This window comes from Coenobita brevimanus, chromosome 99, assembly GCF_032717465.1.
Source record: "Coenobita brevimanus isolate Jiangsu-jjx chromosome 99, ASM3271746v2, whole genome shotgun sequence".
NCBI classification, from domain to species: domain Eukaryota; kingdom Metazoa; phylum Arthropoda; class Malacostraca; order Decapoda; family Coenobitidae; genus Coenobita; species Coenobita brevimanus.
In genome coordinates this window covers 19,576,718-19,594,017 of record NC_137052.1, presented here as the reverse complement: position 1 = coordinate 19,594,017, position 17,300 = coordinate 19,576,718, and the positions used below count along the sequence as shown (strand labels likewise).

Below are 17,300 nucleotides of genomic sequence, written 5' to 3'. Positions count from 1 at the left end.
TGAAATGGAGGGATGGGGTGGAGAGGAATGTGAGTTGGAGATAGGGTTGTCTGATGGAGGAAAGAGTGGCATGGGGGAATTCGTCTGTGGCCACCTCTTCCGGGATTCAGGCATATGGAGAGAGAGAGAGAGAGGAAAAAAAAAAAGAGAAAAATGTGCCGTCGGAATGAAGAGGTTAACCGAGAAGAATAAGGAGCAGACAGACTGGTTGGCATCATTTGACCCTAACAGGATGACTGGCCGGGGGGGGGGGGCATGAAGAATGAAGAAGAACTAGAATAAGAAGAGGAAGAAGAAGAAAAGGAAGAAGAATGAGGAGGACTACAGTCAGCTACAAGAGTCCGTTCTGCTCCCCTTTGTCTTTATAATGCTGGATTCACTGACGCATAAACGTGACGTAGTGGACGGAGGTGCGTATCATCCAAGTTTGGGTGATAATACGCATCATGTCCAATAAGTTTCATACACACAAATATAACTCGAGTGATGAGAGGGGTAGAAGAAGTGAATGAGTGTTTAAATCTAACTGTGCATACCATAGGAATGAGAAATGAGTAATAGAATTGTATTGTGAAAACTGGGAACTCCGTGTGGACAAGCCTGCAGTTTTTTTTTTTTTTACGGTGATTTCCGAAGTATGTGATGATGATAGAACCTGTCCTCTCTCTCTTCCTCCTCCTCCTCCTCCTCCTCTTCATAAGGCCTTGGTATGATGTGTGTGTCGTGTTCTGGGATGTACTCTTATGTAATACGGTATCTACTTTGTGTCGTTACATGTCGTTGCTCTGAACTTTCACATATGCGTGTTGGTTTTGTTGTGAACTTCTGAACTTTTACATATTCGTGTTGGTTTGGCAGCGTGCGTACAGTCGAAGAAACGACCTTTTTCAGTTCTGTCTGAAGAAAATTTACAACTAGCCAAATACAATGAAAATCCAGCCTTAACTATGTGTGTTTCAAATGGTTCGATGTTTCCGCAATGTATTCCTCAGAGTTTGGAAAGGTAGCCTACTTGCGTCTGTCTGTAGAAGTACTGTTTATGGCTGTGAATGTTAGGAACGTATTTTGAAAAGCGGTGATAAATAGTTTGGAAAAGGTGTTACATGTTTTGAAAAGCGGTGATAAATATTTTGAAACATCACAGATATATAACTCCCTAAATACAGACGATTTCATTCATGTCAGGATTAACTCTTGTACTTAAGGGAGTAATCAGGTTATATCTAACTCCCAACATTTAAATATCAACACTAAGCTGAATATAATCGTCTGTAGATGGGGAAAAAAAATCTAAGAACGAATAAGAATAATATTTCCTCGGGCACTGTGTATTCTCGTCGGTTAAGGAAGCTCCCTAATACCTCTTCCTCAGCGATTTATTTTAGGATATGGCTGTTTGATATCTTTTTGTACGTAATTTTTTGCAGAGTAGGGCGATATTGGAAGGATTTATGTAACGCAGAATAGGGCAGTAAGGTGTAATAAACAAAATAACCGGTAAGTCGCTTAGGAAAAGGTGGTAGGGAGCTTCCTTAACCGACGAGAATACGGCTCAAGGTGTTCGTCAGCAAGGTGTGATAAATGTATATATACAGTATCCAGGCGTTGATTTCCAGAGTGTTCGTGTTGGTAGTGCGGATGATAGAGAGATTTCCTGCCATGAATGAGTATTTGTGTGTGCGCGCGCGCTTACGTAACGGTTTAATAATTTCGTATTTATTTTTCCATCATCTAGGATTCTTTATTATAGCATATTTTCACACACACACACACACACACACACACACACACACACACACACACACACACAGCCTAGGACCTTGCTGCTTCCTCTCCTTTCTGCTTCAGTACCATACACATACAGTATACGATTATTTTCCTCCTCGATCTTTCTCCTAATCGCACGTAATTGGCATACTTTTGGTCTTTATATTAAAATATCAGTACAGTGTATTATTATTATATCCACCAACATTGCCTTCAGCTTAGTAAGGTCAGTTGTTCAGTACACTGCTGTTTTTTTCTATTTATTATCTTTGCAGGCGATCTATTTTTCGATTCTGAGTTGGTTAGATGCGGCATTCGTTAACCCCGTCACTAGCCGGGGGTTGTATTGTCTGACGCCAGCAAAAATAAAAGGAAAAAAAAAAAAGTCAGGAATTAAAAAATAAGTAAATGAAATAAAAATGCGCTATAGGAAAAGAAAATCAATGAATACAATGAAAATACGCCGTAGAAAAAAAAATACGTCATAGGATTGAAGAAACTGAATACGAGTGAATTCTAAAGACAGGATGTTATGTACTGTGAATGCTGCTACTCAGTGCACCATACAGTACTTTATAAACTCACATTGCTCTCTCTCTCTCTCTCTCTCTCTCTCTCTGTCGTGTGTGTTCATACGTAATTGTTCTTACCTAATTGTATCTTTACAGGAATGAGTCAAGCTCGCATTGTCTTGTGTATTAAATCATGTTTATCATACATAACCTTGAATTTATGAATTTTTTGGCACACACAATTTCATTCGGTAACACATTCCCCTGTTTGTGTGTGTGTGTATTATTAAAATTACCCCCCCCCTCCCCCTCCCCCCCAAAAAAAAAATCAAATTTAGGATTTAATTTTTCCCTTCGCAGAGAATGATGCTGGTCCAATCTCCCCATTCCACGACATCCCCCTCTTTGCTAACGAGGGCAACAAGATTTTCAACATGGTGGTGGAGGTGCCCCGCTGGACGAACGCGAAGATGGAGGTAAGAGCCAGAAAGGGGTGTTGGGTGAACATGAATGGATGTTAAATGACCTAAAATGGATGTTGTTGATCTAAAATGTATGTTAAAAGGCCAAAAATATGGTCAGAAATGGGTGTTAGTGGACAGGAATGATTGTTAAATGATCTAAAATTGGTGTCAGAATATGGTCCCCAAAATATTGATGTACATATCGGTGCTAGATGGTCGGAATTCGATGTTAGATAGTCAGAAGTGGGTGTGAAATGGTCTGAAATACAGTAGATGTAGAATTCAGAAGTGGGCGCTAAGTGGTCAGAATTGAGTGTTACATGGCCAGAAATTGGTGTTTAATGGCCAGTAATGGATGTTAATTGGTCAGAAAGAGGAGGTCAAGAGTGAAATGGACGTGAAAGAGTTAGGAAAGGGTGTTAAAAAGCCAGAAATCAGTGTTGCGTTGCCAGAAAAGTGTTAAATCATCAGAGAGTGCAGGTAAATAGTTTTGTTAAATAGCCTGAAAAGAAAGGTAGATGGATGGAAAAGAGGTAAATAGACAGAAAGGAAAGGTAAATGGAAAGGGAAGGTAATAATAAGAAAAGGAGGTGAATTGCTGGAAAGGTGTGTGTTAGCCAGACAAGGGAATTAATAGATACGAAGGTGAGGTAATGACAGAATGGGTAAGTAAATAGCTAGAAAGAGTAAGGTTTGAGAGGAGTAACCATACATCTTTAATAAGCGGTGATTACTTGTTGTGATATTGGTTAAACATAATATTTTGTTTGTGTGATCAGGATCGGAATGGAGCTTTAAGGTGAGAGGATATATAGTCAGGGTTACTCTCTGCGTATTGTAAGCGTGCTCAGATATGCCCCATTAAACAAAGAATTAGATTTGAGAGGTTACTTGTTCTGAAGTTGAATTGCTTTGTTAATGCATTAGCTGTATTAACTCTTACTGTGAATTGCCTGCATCTCATATCAGCTAACAACCAGTGATTTTAATATGCTCATGAGAAATCTGGAACACCATTAAAAGCTATCATGAATGACATCTTGCCTGAGAATGAAGAACTTTGTACTGGGTATTTCATTAAAACTTATGATGGCTGAAATTAGTCATGGTATTGTTTGATTTATCATCATGTACAGATTGCAACCAAGGAGCCATTAAACCCGATCAAGCAGGATGTGAAGAAGGGCAAACTGCGCTATGTGGCCAATGTCTTCCCTCACCACGGCTACATCTGGAACTATGGTGCTCTTCCGCAGGTAACACTACACCCCTCACTGCGTACCACACCACCATACCCCTCACTGCCTACCACACCACCATACCCCTCACTGCCTACCACACCACCATACCCCTCACTGCCTACCACACCACCATACCCCTCACTGCCTACCACACCACCATACCCCTCACTGCCTACCCCAACACCATACCCCTCACTGCCTACCCCAACACCATACCCCTCACTGCCTACCCCACCACCATACCCCTCACTGCCTGCCATACCACCATACCCCTCACTGCCTACCCCACCACCATACCCCTCACTGCCTACCCCACCACCAAACCCCTCACTGCCTACCCTACCACCATACCCCTCACTGCCTACCACACCACCATACTCCTCATTGTCTACCACACCACCATACCCCTAACTCTTTCCCTGCTGTACCACATGCCTTCACTACACCTTCACCTTCTTTTCACACCTGAAGCACTACACCACACCTGCATCTTCTTTTCATTACAGCATTTGCACCACACCACATTCTTTCATTGCAACTTTTTTGCGTCAGGGTTGGAGAGGAGCACCTTCATGCAGTGGCATTGATATAACCAGGGGTCTTCTCTTCTTGGTTATACAGTTCAAATGCCCCTTAATTCCCATTCTATCCTCTGGAAAAAGAATGATGGACTGCAGGAGAAGGATAGCTTCAGTGTGCATTCGACCGTATCGCTGTCCATTTAGCCTGGGAGTGACAGTAACATCAAAACCATATGACACTCCTGCACCACATCCCCTCGCCACATCACACCCCTCCACCACATTCCCCCACCACATCACACCCCTGCACCACAATGCCCCACTACCACACCCCTGCACCACAATGCCCCACCACATCACACCCCTGCACCAAAGTGCCTCGCCACATCACATCCCTGCGCCATATTCCCCCACCACATCATACCCCTGCACCACATTCCCCCACCACATCACACCCCTGTACCACATTCCTCCACCACATCACACCCTTGCACCATATTGCCTCACTGCATCACACTCCTGCCCCACATTCCCTCACCATATCACATTCCTGCACCATATTCCCTCACCACATCACACCTCTGCACCATATACTCTCACCACATAACACCCCTGCACCACAATGCCTCACCATATCACACCCCTCCTTCACCACACACTGCACAACACCCATCATTTCATCCATGCAAGATGCCACACCCTACTAAACGTACTTACCACATCTGTACTACACAGCACTTGATCACATCATATTCCCTCAGCACAAATCACTACACCACATGATGCTTGTACACAATGCTTTACCACACTTCTTTACCAAACAAGCCCTTCACCTTCATCATACATAATAAGATTTCAGCACAAGTGGAGTCATGTACAGTCATAGTTACCAGGTAAACTTATGATTGTGAATTCAGTTTAAGAGCTTCCTTCTATGGGAGTCATAATGTCCAGGCACTCAAGAGTCTGATGGTGAGAAAAATTATTTAAAATTATGACACAGTCAGATAATTACAAGCCTCCAGATACCTATGAAAAATAATTAGGTGTCTTTTAGTGTCGTACAGTAGCAGGAACCAGAATTTTGGAGATGAACAGTATTCTTATATTTTCATATTTCTGACCTCTCCTCACACTGTGTAGTAGTTGAAGGTAATATGATGAGGATGGGGATTATATATGAAAACTGAAATTTTCTTGGTGTTAACAGACTTGGGAGGATCCTAACCATATTGATGAGGCAACTGGCTGCCGGGGAGACAATGACCCAATTGATGTGTGTGAGATTGGCTACCGCGTGGCCAAGAGAGGAGAAGTCATCCAGGTCAAGGTGAGCTCATGACTTAGTTGTAGTAGCTATTTATTTATTTGTTTATTTATTTATTTTATTTTTATGTGCTTGACTCTTGCATCACCTTGACAGCTAACCAAGAGCTTGTTTTGTTACCTTTAAAACATATTTGAACCCCTTCATGCTGAGGGTGTACTTGTTCTACTATTTTTGCTAGCACAAGATGATTACTTGGTATATTCAGTTTTGGGGAGATGTCTTGCCATGAGATGGTTGATGATGGTGTAACTAACCCCTTCAGTTTGGAAAGTGTGTACCTAAGTGAAAACATTAGTCTGAAAGTAGCAAGCACTAATTAAGAAATGTTATTGAAATGAAGGGGTTGACACTAAAATAACCTACAATAAGATGAGAACAGTTATCAGGATGTGAGTGATCCCATATAAAAAGTATATACTGTATATATATTAGAAGGAAAAATCATTGGTAAAGTTATTAACTAGTGTATCCTGTGACAGGGTGAAATTATGGCTGGTGGCTGATGTGTAATTTCAAAGTCAACAAGATTTGAAGTCATGAGTTTTATATTCTAGGCCATTTGAATCTGGGTGAAAAATTTTTTTAGTACATTTTTGCTTCTGCCATATGCTTGTACTCAAGAAGACCTGTTGTACTCTAGGTTGTTTTTTTTTATGGCCATATCTAATCAGTTCAAAAAATTTATCCTGTGCTTAATAAGACTGCAAGAAGATGGCAAGCATCCCCAAGCTTAGTGAAATTAAAGAATTACTGTTTTTAGCACCATAAGTATTAAGAAATATTAAAACTTATTTATATAATGGAGTAATTATTTAGACTGAAAATTTATGATGCCCATATATCCATGTACGTACAGTGTGTGGCCAGAAGGAGCAATTATGACTCATTTAATACCAACCAAGAGATGTTTGCAGCATATTGCACAGCATGTTCTAATTCCAACACCCAATTGTCAGGGAAAGAAAGCTCACTTGCTTCATAATAACTCACTAAGCCTGGGGATAGCTTTCATTTATTTTTGCCATTTTGTAATGATATTACAGCATTCAACTTGGGGATAGTCTTTTTTAATAGAAGGAATCATATACAGCCTCAGGAGACCCCTATGATATGAGAGGCCTAACCCTGGGCTCCTATAGTCTTCATCCATCCATCCATCCATCATTCAATCCTACATTGCCCCATGAGGAGCGTAGGAGCCCGGAGCTAGGCAGTTGGTCCCTACATTTAAGATCCTATAGTCTTGATGGAGGGAAAAAAAGATTGGATAATAGATACAGTATACAGTATAGTTTATTGTTATTATTATTATTATTATTATTATTATTACTGTTATTATTATTATTATTGTTATTAGTATTATCATCATTATTATGGTGGTAGGTAGGGGTGCTCATCATCCACTCACTGGATGTAGTGCTGCTCTTGGGTGCCAGCCCATTCCTCTCTTCTTTCCTTCCTTCCTCTTCAGTCTCTTTTTCCTTCATTCTTTCCTCTCCCATCTGTCTACGGGTGACTCTACACTGAGTGACAAGCCAAATGGTTTCCTATACACCAGGAAACCATTTGCTATGCTGGATGGTAACCATATAACCAAATTATGGCACCTGGTGGTTTAGTGAGTAGTTAAGGCTCTCCAATCAGATTGAGCTGGTGCAGATTTATATCCAAGGGGTGGTTGGGGTTTATTGCTCATGTAATGCCACTCAGGGATGAGTGAGGCTGGTCACTCTCATCTTAAATATCAGGACCAACTTGCCTAGCCCCAGGCTCCGACACTCATCCTAGGCAACACAGGCTTAGATGATGAATGAATGAAAAATTATTATTATTAATATTGATATTGTTGCTGTTAGTATCATGATCATATACCTGTTATAATTATTAAATTTTTTAATTATTATTTTTATTATTATTTCAGTGATTTATTGTTCCTTTGGAAGTGAGACATTGTGGTGCAGTAATCTCTCAATTATCCGGTTGACCACTACCTGGACGCCATGATCTGGCTGTTCCAACCCATTATTCGTACATTTTTTCCCATCATCTGAACAAAATGCTTGCGTCTGTTTGTAAATTATTCTTCGTTCGTTCGTTTTTAAAGGCTCCAACATGCTTGCATGTGTCGGCCTTGGTCACCTAATGGCGGCTTTCCACGCTGCACGATCCATTGCAGCCTCCCTGTTCAGTCCCTTAACCCTAAGGTCACACTTAATGACCTCGTCCCATGTCTTTCTCGGTCTACCCCTCATAACCCCACCCCCAATATTAACACTTCTCACCTTCCTCACCCAATTATCATCCCCCATCCTTTCCACATGTCCAAACCACCTCAATCTACCTCTCCTCATCACAACACCAATACACTGCAGTCCCATCCTACCTCTCAACTCTTCCATTGTAAACCCAGCCCCTCCAGGCCTTGGACGCAGGGACGCACTGCACATCCACCTAATCATTGTCATTTCTGTACGTCTGAGCCGGCGAATGTCTTCCTCCTTCACTGCCCAGGTCTCACTGCCATACAGCATTACACTCCTAACACACGCTGCATACAAAGACCCCTTAGCACGTAGGGAGAGCCCCCCTCAATGTCAGGAGAGGCAAGAGCTCCCTGAACTTCTTCCAACCACTTCTCACCCTAGCCACAGAGCTAGCTCCAGCCCCACCTCCAGCACACAACATGTCTCCTAAATAACAAAACTCTTCCACACACTCAAGAGATTCACCAGCAAGATCAATTCTTTCACGTCTGACGATCTCCACCTGCTCACCCCCGCACGCCGTACACATAAAATCAGCATTATCTCGCAGTCTACCTCTGATACCACTACATCTCTTATGCACCCATTTATCACACACACCGCACAAGATGGAATTACTTCCCACGCCCTTGTGGCAAACTGCACATGGCCACTCTCCCTCGTCTTTGACAGTACCGCCACCAACCCTAGATATCATCACTTTTGTTTTATCTGCATTTACCCTTAAACCCTTTTGCCCCATACCATCTCTCCACTTCCTAAACCTTTCCTCCGCCTCCCTTTCATTCTCTGCAATCAACACCAAATCATCAGCATACAACAACTCCCACGGAGTCCGTTTCTAAAGTCACGTGAAAGGGCTTCAAGTACCATGATAAACAACATGGGACTCAAGACTGACCCCTGATGCACACCAACATTCACGGAAAACTCATCACTCAAATCTCCATTCACTCTCACCTGGGTGTGAGCACCCACATACATGGCCATAACCACCCTAACCAGCCACTCCTCCAAGCCAAGCTTTCTCATTGCCCACTTCACCACCTCTCTAGGGACTCTGTCAAAGGCCTTTTCCAAATCAACAAAAACAAAATAAAGATCCCTTCTCCTACCAATATATTTTTCCTGAAGCTGTCGAACAATGAATATGGCATCAGTGGTCCCCCTACCTGGCATAAACCCAAACTGCATCTCATCAATATTCACTCTTTCTCTAATCATACCTTCTAAAACTCTCTCCATTACCTTCATTATCTGATCTAAAAGCTTTATACCTCTATAATTCCCTCTTTCCAGGGCATCACCCTTCCCTTTATACACATTTACAATTACACTCTTCAGCCAATCATCTGGGACAACACACTCATAAATAATCCTATTTATCAGGTCAGTGACTAAACTCACCCCTATATCGCCTGAGGCCTTCAACATTTCGGCAGTCAACCCAGACACACCTGCTGCCTTCCCCACCCTCATCCTGCCTATTGCCTCACTCACAGTAGCAGTATCAATCAAAGGCCAAGGGCCAGACACTGGATCTGCTGGCTCCAAACCTTCCCTGTCCCAGTCAAACTCCTCATTCAACAACCGGTTATAATGCTCTCTCCATGCATCTTTAATATCCTCACTGTTCACCACTACCCTTCCTTCATCATTCTTCACACACTGCTCACCTATGATATCTTCACCTGACCTGCCACCCTAAATATATTTTTCCTTTCCCCATGATTTAGGTTATCAAGTAATTGTCTCTGTGACTCAGACTTTGCCCTGTATACCTCTCTCCTAGCCCTACGCTTGGCAGCCAAATATTCCTCTTTGCTACCACCCTTCTTCCATTCCCGGAAAAGCCTTCTTTTCTCCTTAATTGCAGCTTCTACACCCTCATCCCACCACCAAGTTACTTTATGTCTTGGTGGTCCTCTTGTCCAGCCGCATGTTACATCAGTAACTCTCAAGAAATTGTTCTTGAGGGCTCTGTACTGTTCATTAACGCCTCTGTCTACAGCTCCCTGTTCAGCCACCACTCTCCTCAACTCGCTATAGAAGGCATCCCTTACTACTTGGTTTTTCAGCTTCCATATTTTCCTCCTAGGTACATAAGTCCTCTTTTTCATCATTTGTTCTTTAAGCACCATATCACAAATCAATAGTTTGTGCTGCTGCACACACTCCTCACTTCCTATAACTTTAACATCCCTCACTAACCTCCTATCGGCCCTCCTAACCAGAAAATAATCTATCTGACTGCTATTTCCCCCAGACTCATACGTAATTAACCTACTGTCTCTTTTCCTAAAATATGTGTTGCACACAATCATGTCCGTTGCCTCCCCAAACTCGAGTACAAAAAATTTCTGCCTGGACGGGTGGGAATAGCCCGGTGGCGCCGCCGTGTCTGGCTGATTAGTTTACCCAGCGTCTGCCAGAAACCCCCCTCACTCTCTCTGTTCCCACACAATGTAAACAGTTGTTATAGCAGCACACGTGGTGGTTTTTGTGGTTGTTCCCTACTCGCTTCTGGCCTTGCTATTCTTTGCATGCCACTTCCTAGGGTGTGTGATGATTGCCCCTTCACCTGGGAAAAGGAAGAGGGTTGTGCTGACTCTTTAGAAGCTGGTGATCCTGGGTAAGGGTGATGTGGGATGGTCGAATCGTGAGTGTTGACATTGATTTTATTCTAGCTTACTTTACTGTACGATGATTTTATTCTATTTTACCATGATTTTATTCCATTTTACCATTGTTTTGTGTGCCCGTTGCATTTTTAGGTCTGCTTGACCAGATAGAGTAGTGTTAAACAACAGGAACAAGTGTAGTATTATGTACTGTTGTGGCCATTTACACTAGCTTTCAAAGTTATGTATTGTACAAATGGGGGCCAAGGGAGAAGTCCACTATCGGGACGGAGCCACTACCCAGAAATGCCTTTGGCTCTGTTACGTTGGATAATAGAGGGATTACTGTACTTGTAGTAGAAGGTTAAATTTTAATATTACTTGGTGATCTCGATGCAGTGCTCTCAGGTGACTTCCTTTTCCTCTCTTCCATCCTTCCTCTTTTGTTTTTCTTTCCTTCATTCTTTCTTCTTCCTTCTTCCTGTGGGTGACTTTACACTCCCTCTTCCATCTTTCATTCATTCTTTACTCTTCCTTTTGCCTATAGGTGACTCTACACTGAGTGACAAGCCAAATGGTTTCCCGTACACCAGGAAACCAATTACTGTGCTGGATGGTAACCATATATCCAGATAATGGTGCCTGGTGGTTTGGTGGGTAGTTAAGGTGCTCCAATTGGGTTGAGCCTGTGCAAGTTTATATCCAAGGGATGGTTGGGGTTTAATGTTCATGAAATGCCACTCAGGGATGAGTGAGGCTGGTCACTCTCATTTTAAATGTCAGGACCACCTTGCCTAACTCCGAGCTTCTATGCTCCTCATGGGGCAACATAGGATTGGATGATGGATGGATGGATGGATGGATTACTTGGTGATAATCTGTACATATATTGCACAGGTGCTGGGTACCCTGGCCTTGATTGATGAAGGTGAGACTGACTGGAAGTTGATTGCCATTGATGTGAATGACCCAATGGCACCCCAACTGAGTGACATCTCAGATGTGGAGAAGCACATGCCTGGCTTCCTCAAGGCCAGTGTTGAGTGGTTCAGGATCTACAAAATTCCTGATGGAAAACCAGAAAACCAGTTTGCATTCAATGGGGAAGCTAGGGAGAGAGACTTTGCCCATAAGGTATGTATTGGTATTCTATAAGAGTAATGCATAGTTTAGAGAGAGAGAGAATACTTAATGCTTCCATCCCATTACTGCAATATTTCTATGACAGCTATCATGTGTGAAGGAAAAAGCTCAGTGGTTTGGACATGAAATATGAAGGTGTCAGAGGTTACAGTAAGATGCACAACTTTACAGATTTGCTGAATATGCACAGCATAATAGATTTGCTGAATACACTACATATCAGTCTCTCTGTCTGTTGCCAGACACCATAATTCCAGTAGGAGTGGCCACAGATTGCCTCCATATCACTGTCTGCCACCATCAGGCTGCCTTCCCACCCAGTAACACTACTCTCATTCATATACAGTAAAACCTCACTCAAAAGGACTAATTGGGGCCCAAGCCGTTCCGAAAAAAGTGAAAGTCCGATAAAAGCAACATCTGGACTTCCCCCTGCTAACCCAGACATTTTCTGATATATCAGAAATCAGTCGGGATTTCACTAGCAGTTTTTCACTACCATTGCAGTACTGTACTGTATTATGCATTCACTACAGTAATCAAATTATATAATATATATAATAATACTGTACTGCACACTAATAAACATGTTTTTTATTTAGCTTATTATGGTGTATGTAGCTGAAGTGTTCAGGCAGTTTGGACCACTTCTGGCTATATTGGACTTTTTGTGATATACAAGAATTTAGCCTGGTTAGCTCCTTGAGTCCAATAAAAGCAATTTCTGGTGTATTGCAGTCCGTTATATGGAGGTTTTACTGTACATCTCGATCCTGTCCCTTGACCTCATCCTAGGTCTCTCCGCACCTCCACACTCACATACACTTCTGAATGTACACTTATAGATATACTGAATGTGCTTGGTGTTAAGATTTTGCTGATTAACAGATTATCCTAGAGACTCATGAGGCATGGCAGAACCTAGTGTTGGGTACTTCTGATGCTGGTGGGCTGAACACAAGCTGCGTGACTGTCCCCAACGCAGCCAACAAACTCTCGATACCCGATGCAACCTCGGTGGTCCAAAGTTCTCCCGAGCCAGGGGCACCACAGGCAGTTGACCCGAAAGGTGAGCCAGACCGTTTAACACTTCATTTCAGTGACGTTTTTGAATTTAGTCTTTCTACTTCCAGATTATATTATTAAACTTAGGAGAGATCTTTCAGATTTGAGAGGTTAGATAAACTCACTGCTGTCATTAATTCCTTCACAAGAGGAGAGGTGTTGGAGAGGGATGCCTTCACCTGGTGGCACTGACATAACCAGGTGTCTCTGCTAGCCAGTTACAAACATTCCTCAGCTTCCTCTATATCTTCCAAAAGAAGCTTGGTGGACTGCAGTAGAAGGGCAGCATCAGTCTGCTGTCTGCTGAGTTCATGGTTCAGATGAGCATATTTTCATAGCAACAAATAAGAGATGTATTTTGTAGTACAGTATCTTTTAACAATATCATTAAGCTTGGAAGAGACATTTTGCAGTGGAGTACAGTAAAAGTCCAATATTTCGGCATCCAATTCCCCGGCAAATCTGACATTTCGGCAGTTTTGAGAAATAGTCCCATTTACGAAAATCTCCGATCGTTCGGCAGATTCTCCGATTTTTTTCGTCAGTCTTGAAATTCTCCATGAGGCTCGCCAGCTAGCTACCCGGCTTAGTGAGTGAGATAGTGAAAGTGATGGAACGAGTCTACCACTGCCATGAAGCTCAGAGGCTAGCTCTTTCTCCTATAGCATAAAGAGAGGACAAACATGTAGTGAGTCTAGCATGGGAAAGAGAATCTGTTTCGCCATTCTTCCGAGTTGTTGCCGTGCTGCTGCCGACTTCTCTTGATTCTTCTGTGTGCTTTGTGAACTTCGTACCGAAATACCTCTGAAATTACTATTTGAGTGTGCTGTAAGCACCGTAACATCAGACAGGAGCTTTGTAACACCTGAGTGGACCAGCCGTGTGTTGTGAACAGTATAAACATCTGCGTGCTTTGAAAATGGCCTCCACGTGTGGAAAGTTAACTGGTGTTAGCAAAAAGCGTACACATAAGATGTGGACTTCTTCCAGCAGTAGCAGACTCCAATCAACCCCTTCTATTGTACATATGTAAATAAGGAACCTACTATAAGTTTAGGTAAGTGCATGTGAACTTGTAGGCCTACTGTACCATTACATTTATATACAGTACAGTATGTTCACTAATTTCTTTATTTTTCATATTCATGTATAGTACTGTATTCATTACAGTATTGTACAGTATCAAACACTATACAGTACTCTCTCCAAACACATTTGTAATGATATGAGTAATGATGATAGTGTTCACCGAAACATATAAGGTACTGAGTGGGTAGGGTTTTCGAAAATTCGGCAATTTTGATATTTCGGCACTTGCCTGGTCCCATAGATGCCGAAAAATCGGACTTCTACTGTAGTTGGATATACCAGTAGTGTTCATTAGCCCCTTAAAAATTTTAGACTTTTCAAAGTTTAATGAAATAAAATGAAATATAATTCAGATAGTATAATAAATCTTAGTTTTCAAAATGGATGGCAAGTTATGGCCTTCATCAACTGCTTCGCTATGAGAAACCTTTCAGAACTAAATTAAAATTACTGGGAAGTAACAAGAAAAGATTAAAAGTACATCCTAGTATTTATGTTGATAACAGAATCATTCTTTGAACAACACAAGAAAAGAGGGAAAGGGGGGGAGGGAGGATGGGGGCATTGTATTCTGGGGTTTCCTGTTTTCTGATTAATATTCTGAGAGAGGTAAGTCTTACTTTTTGCTCCCCACTTCATTGGAATATAAGAAGCTAAAGCACAGTGGCTGTTATAATTACTTTGTTACTCTGATGATTGTTCTTGTGAGGTCATTTTATATAAATAATATTTAGGAATTGATTAATGATGCATGTTGATCTTAGGTCCTTAACTCATTTGCAAATACAGTAGTTTTCATTGTAGTAAGCATTTACCACTGGAGTGGAAGTCAAAAATTAGTATGTCCCTGTGGTTGCTCAATATATATAAATGGATGGGGTGATGAGAAAAGTAAAAACACAAGTAATGGAGAGAAGGATGGCATTGGTAACGAATGGTGATGAATCTCAAGTACCTGCTGCTTGCAGGTACAGGACAAGAGCTTGGTAGACTGGTGAAGAGTTTTGTAGTTGTCTGTGTGCGTCACGCCTTGAGAGTAAATGTAGAAAAGAGTAAAGTGATGGTTATTGAGAGAAAAGGATTTCCAGTGTGATGTTACAGTGAATGGAGAGAGACTGGAATTGGTGAGAGAGTTCAAATACCTGGGTACAGTGATAGAAAAGAGAGGAAAATGTGCAAAAGAAGTGGAAGGAAGGAAAGTAGCTGGTGCTGTGAAGGCCTTGATATAAAACAGAGGCTTGAGTGTTGCAACTGCACGAGGTTTACATGAAGGAGTGTTAGTGCCAACTTTAACATACAGATATGAGACTATGATGTGGCATGAAAATGAAAAGTCAAAAGTAAGTACAGTGGAGATGGGACTGCTGAGGAATGTATAAGGAGTACAGAGAGTGGGTAGGATACGGAATAATGTGATTCGTGAAAGATGCGGAGTGAGGGAAGTCTGTGGACACCAGAATTGAAGAGAGTTTACTGAGATGGTTTGGTCATGTGGAGAGAATAGATGACAATAGAGTGGTGAAAAAGGTATATCTGAGTGAATTTAAAGGAGGGAGGAGATGAGGTAGGCCAAGAAGAAGGTGGAGGGATATGGTAGATGAGTGTGTGAGGAAGAGAGATATGGAAGTTGGTGAGGCTAAGGGATTGATAAGAGACCTTGCTGGCTGAATGAATTTTGTGCGGAGAAACGCATAACCAGGGATTTGGTACCCCTTTTTAATGTGGCAGCATTTGGATTGACTCTGTCAGAAGGTGTATGTGAAGCTACAGAACCTGGTGAAATTTTTTTGGCCTGTATGATGGAGCCAGGATTCTGTGGGCTTGAATGATGAGTAAATGGAAGCATGTCCCATTGAATTGGTCAGACTTAGTTTGTCTGGACATTGCTACTCCTCACCCTGCCCAAGGGTGGGAAAGGAGGTCTGGATGATGATGATGATATAAAATAACCAGATGCTTACTTCTGTAAATAAGTATGTAATTGCATTATTGTTTTTGCAGTTGACCTGTGGCATTACGTGAGCCTCAAGTGACCTGACTCCACAACATCCATCACTGCCAAGCCTAAACTGTAACCATCTTTACTTTCTGTCTGTGTCATTACTACTTTTATTTACACCAGGCATTATTTATCATGCACTACATTAGATTTATAATGGTAGCTGTGTCTTACAAAAATGCTGATATATACGGTATCTGCTCATTTGAGAGAGTAATAACGTAATTCAGAATTATGTAATTTGCCTCACGAGGAAATTTTCCTCAGGAATGTACGGTTCACAGTTTCAGAGAAAAGTATCGTGAGCTGAGCACACTTAACATTTAAATTTCCTCAGGAATGTAAGGTATAAAGTAAAACTGTTTTTGTTTTGTTTTCAAGCAGTTTAATTTTTGTACATCACAGTAGCTCACTTGTATAATTTGTTATCATATTGTTAAATAGAAATATGTACTGGGTATGTACACCTTTAGTAAATTTTATAATATAGGCACCAAAAGAACAAAGAGTTTTTAAGGTCGTATGATTTTTTCTTACCCACCACATAATGTCACCTAGGATGTACTGTATCAGTTTCAACACAATATACAAAGCACAAGTAATCCACCATCCCTCTCTGTACTACAGCCTCCCACATCACAACCTACTTACTGCATGTACCACATCACAACATATATACTTACCTCATGCACCTTACTGTCACAGCACAGACAAACCTTCAGCATAGATCTCTGGGAGAGCCCGGTAGAAGTGGTCAGTTTCCTGCAGTCAGCGGGGCTCATGTCCTGATAGCCTGGGACCACAACGAGGTATACTATCTGGTATACTGTCTGGTAAGATCCATGATTTACTAAGTAATAAAACAATCTAAAAAATATACCGTAAATTATTAGCGCACATAATATAGTTTTCCATTCTTTGATTGTATATTATGTATACTGTACCAACATATTCTGTCAGTGAGTACTGTATATTCATAAGTTCGTACAGTATACTCTACGGTAGTTTTGTAGTTTCAGTAGAATAATCGCATTCCTGGTGTTTCAGCTACAGCACAGGGTCTTAGGAATTTATGTAGCTATGTCATGTACAGTGCAGTTTCCAAACCTTACCCTTCTTTCACTGAGGATTAATGTGAGAGCCCATTCATCCTTCATCCAATCCTACATTGCCCCATGAGGAGCATAGGAGCCCGGGGCTAGGCAGGTTGGTCCTGACATTTAAGACAGGAGTGGCCAGCCTCACTTATCCCTCAGTGGCATTACATGAGCAATAAACCCCAAC

At 41.7% G+C, this 17,300-nt stretch overlaps 1 protein-coding gene across 1 annotated transcript in view; it reads left to right on the top strand.

The window, feature by feature from the left end:
• Nucleotides 1–16,535, top strand: part of Nurf-38 (Inorganic pyrophosphatase Nurf-38) — a 120,865-nt gene extending 104,330 nt beyond the window's left edge. The window contains exons 2-7 of the mRNA XM_080283960.1: nt 2,640–2,755; nt 3,880–3,999; nt 5,716–5,835; nt 11,618–11,854; nt 12,752–12,932; nt 16,019–16,535. Of these exons, the coding sequence (XP_080140086.1) occupies nt 2,640–2,755; nt 3,880–3,999; nt 5,716–5,835; nt 11,618–11,854; nt 12,752–12,932; nt 16,019–16,050 (806 nt within the window). The 3' untranslated portion in view covers nt 16,051–16,535. The remainder of the gene's footprint in view (nt 1–2,639; nt 2,756–3,879; nt 4,000–5,715; nt 5,836–11,617; nt 11,855–12,751; nt 12,933–16,018) is intronic.
• Nucleotides 16,536–17,300: the final 765 nt, after the last annotated feature.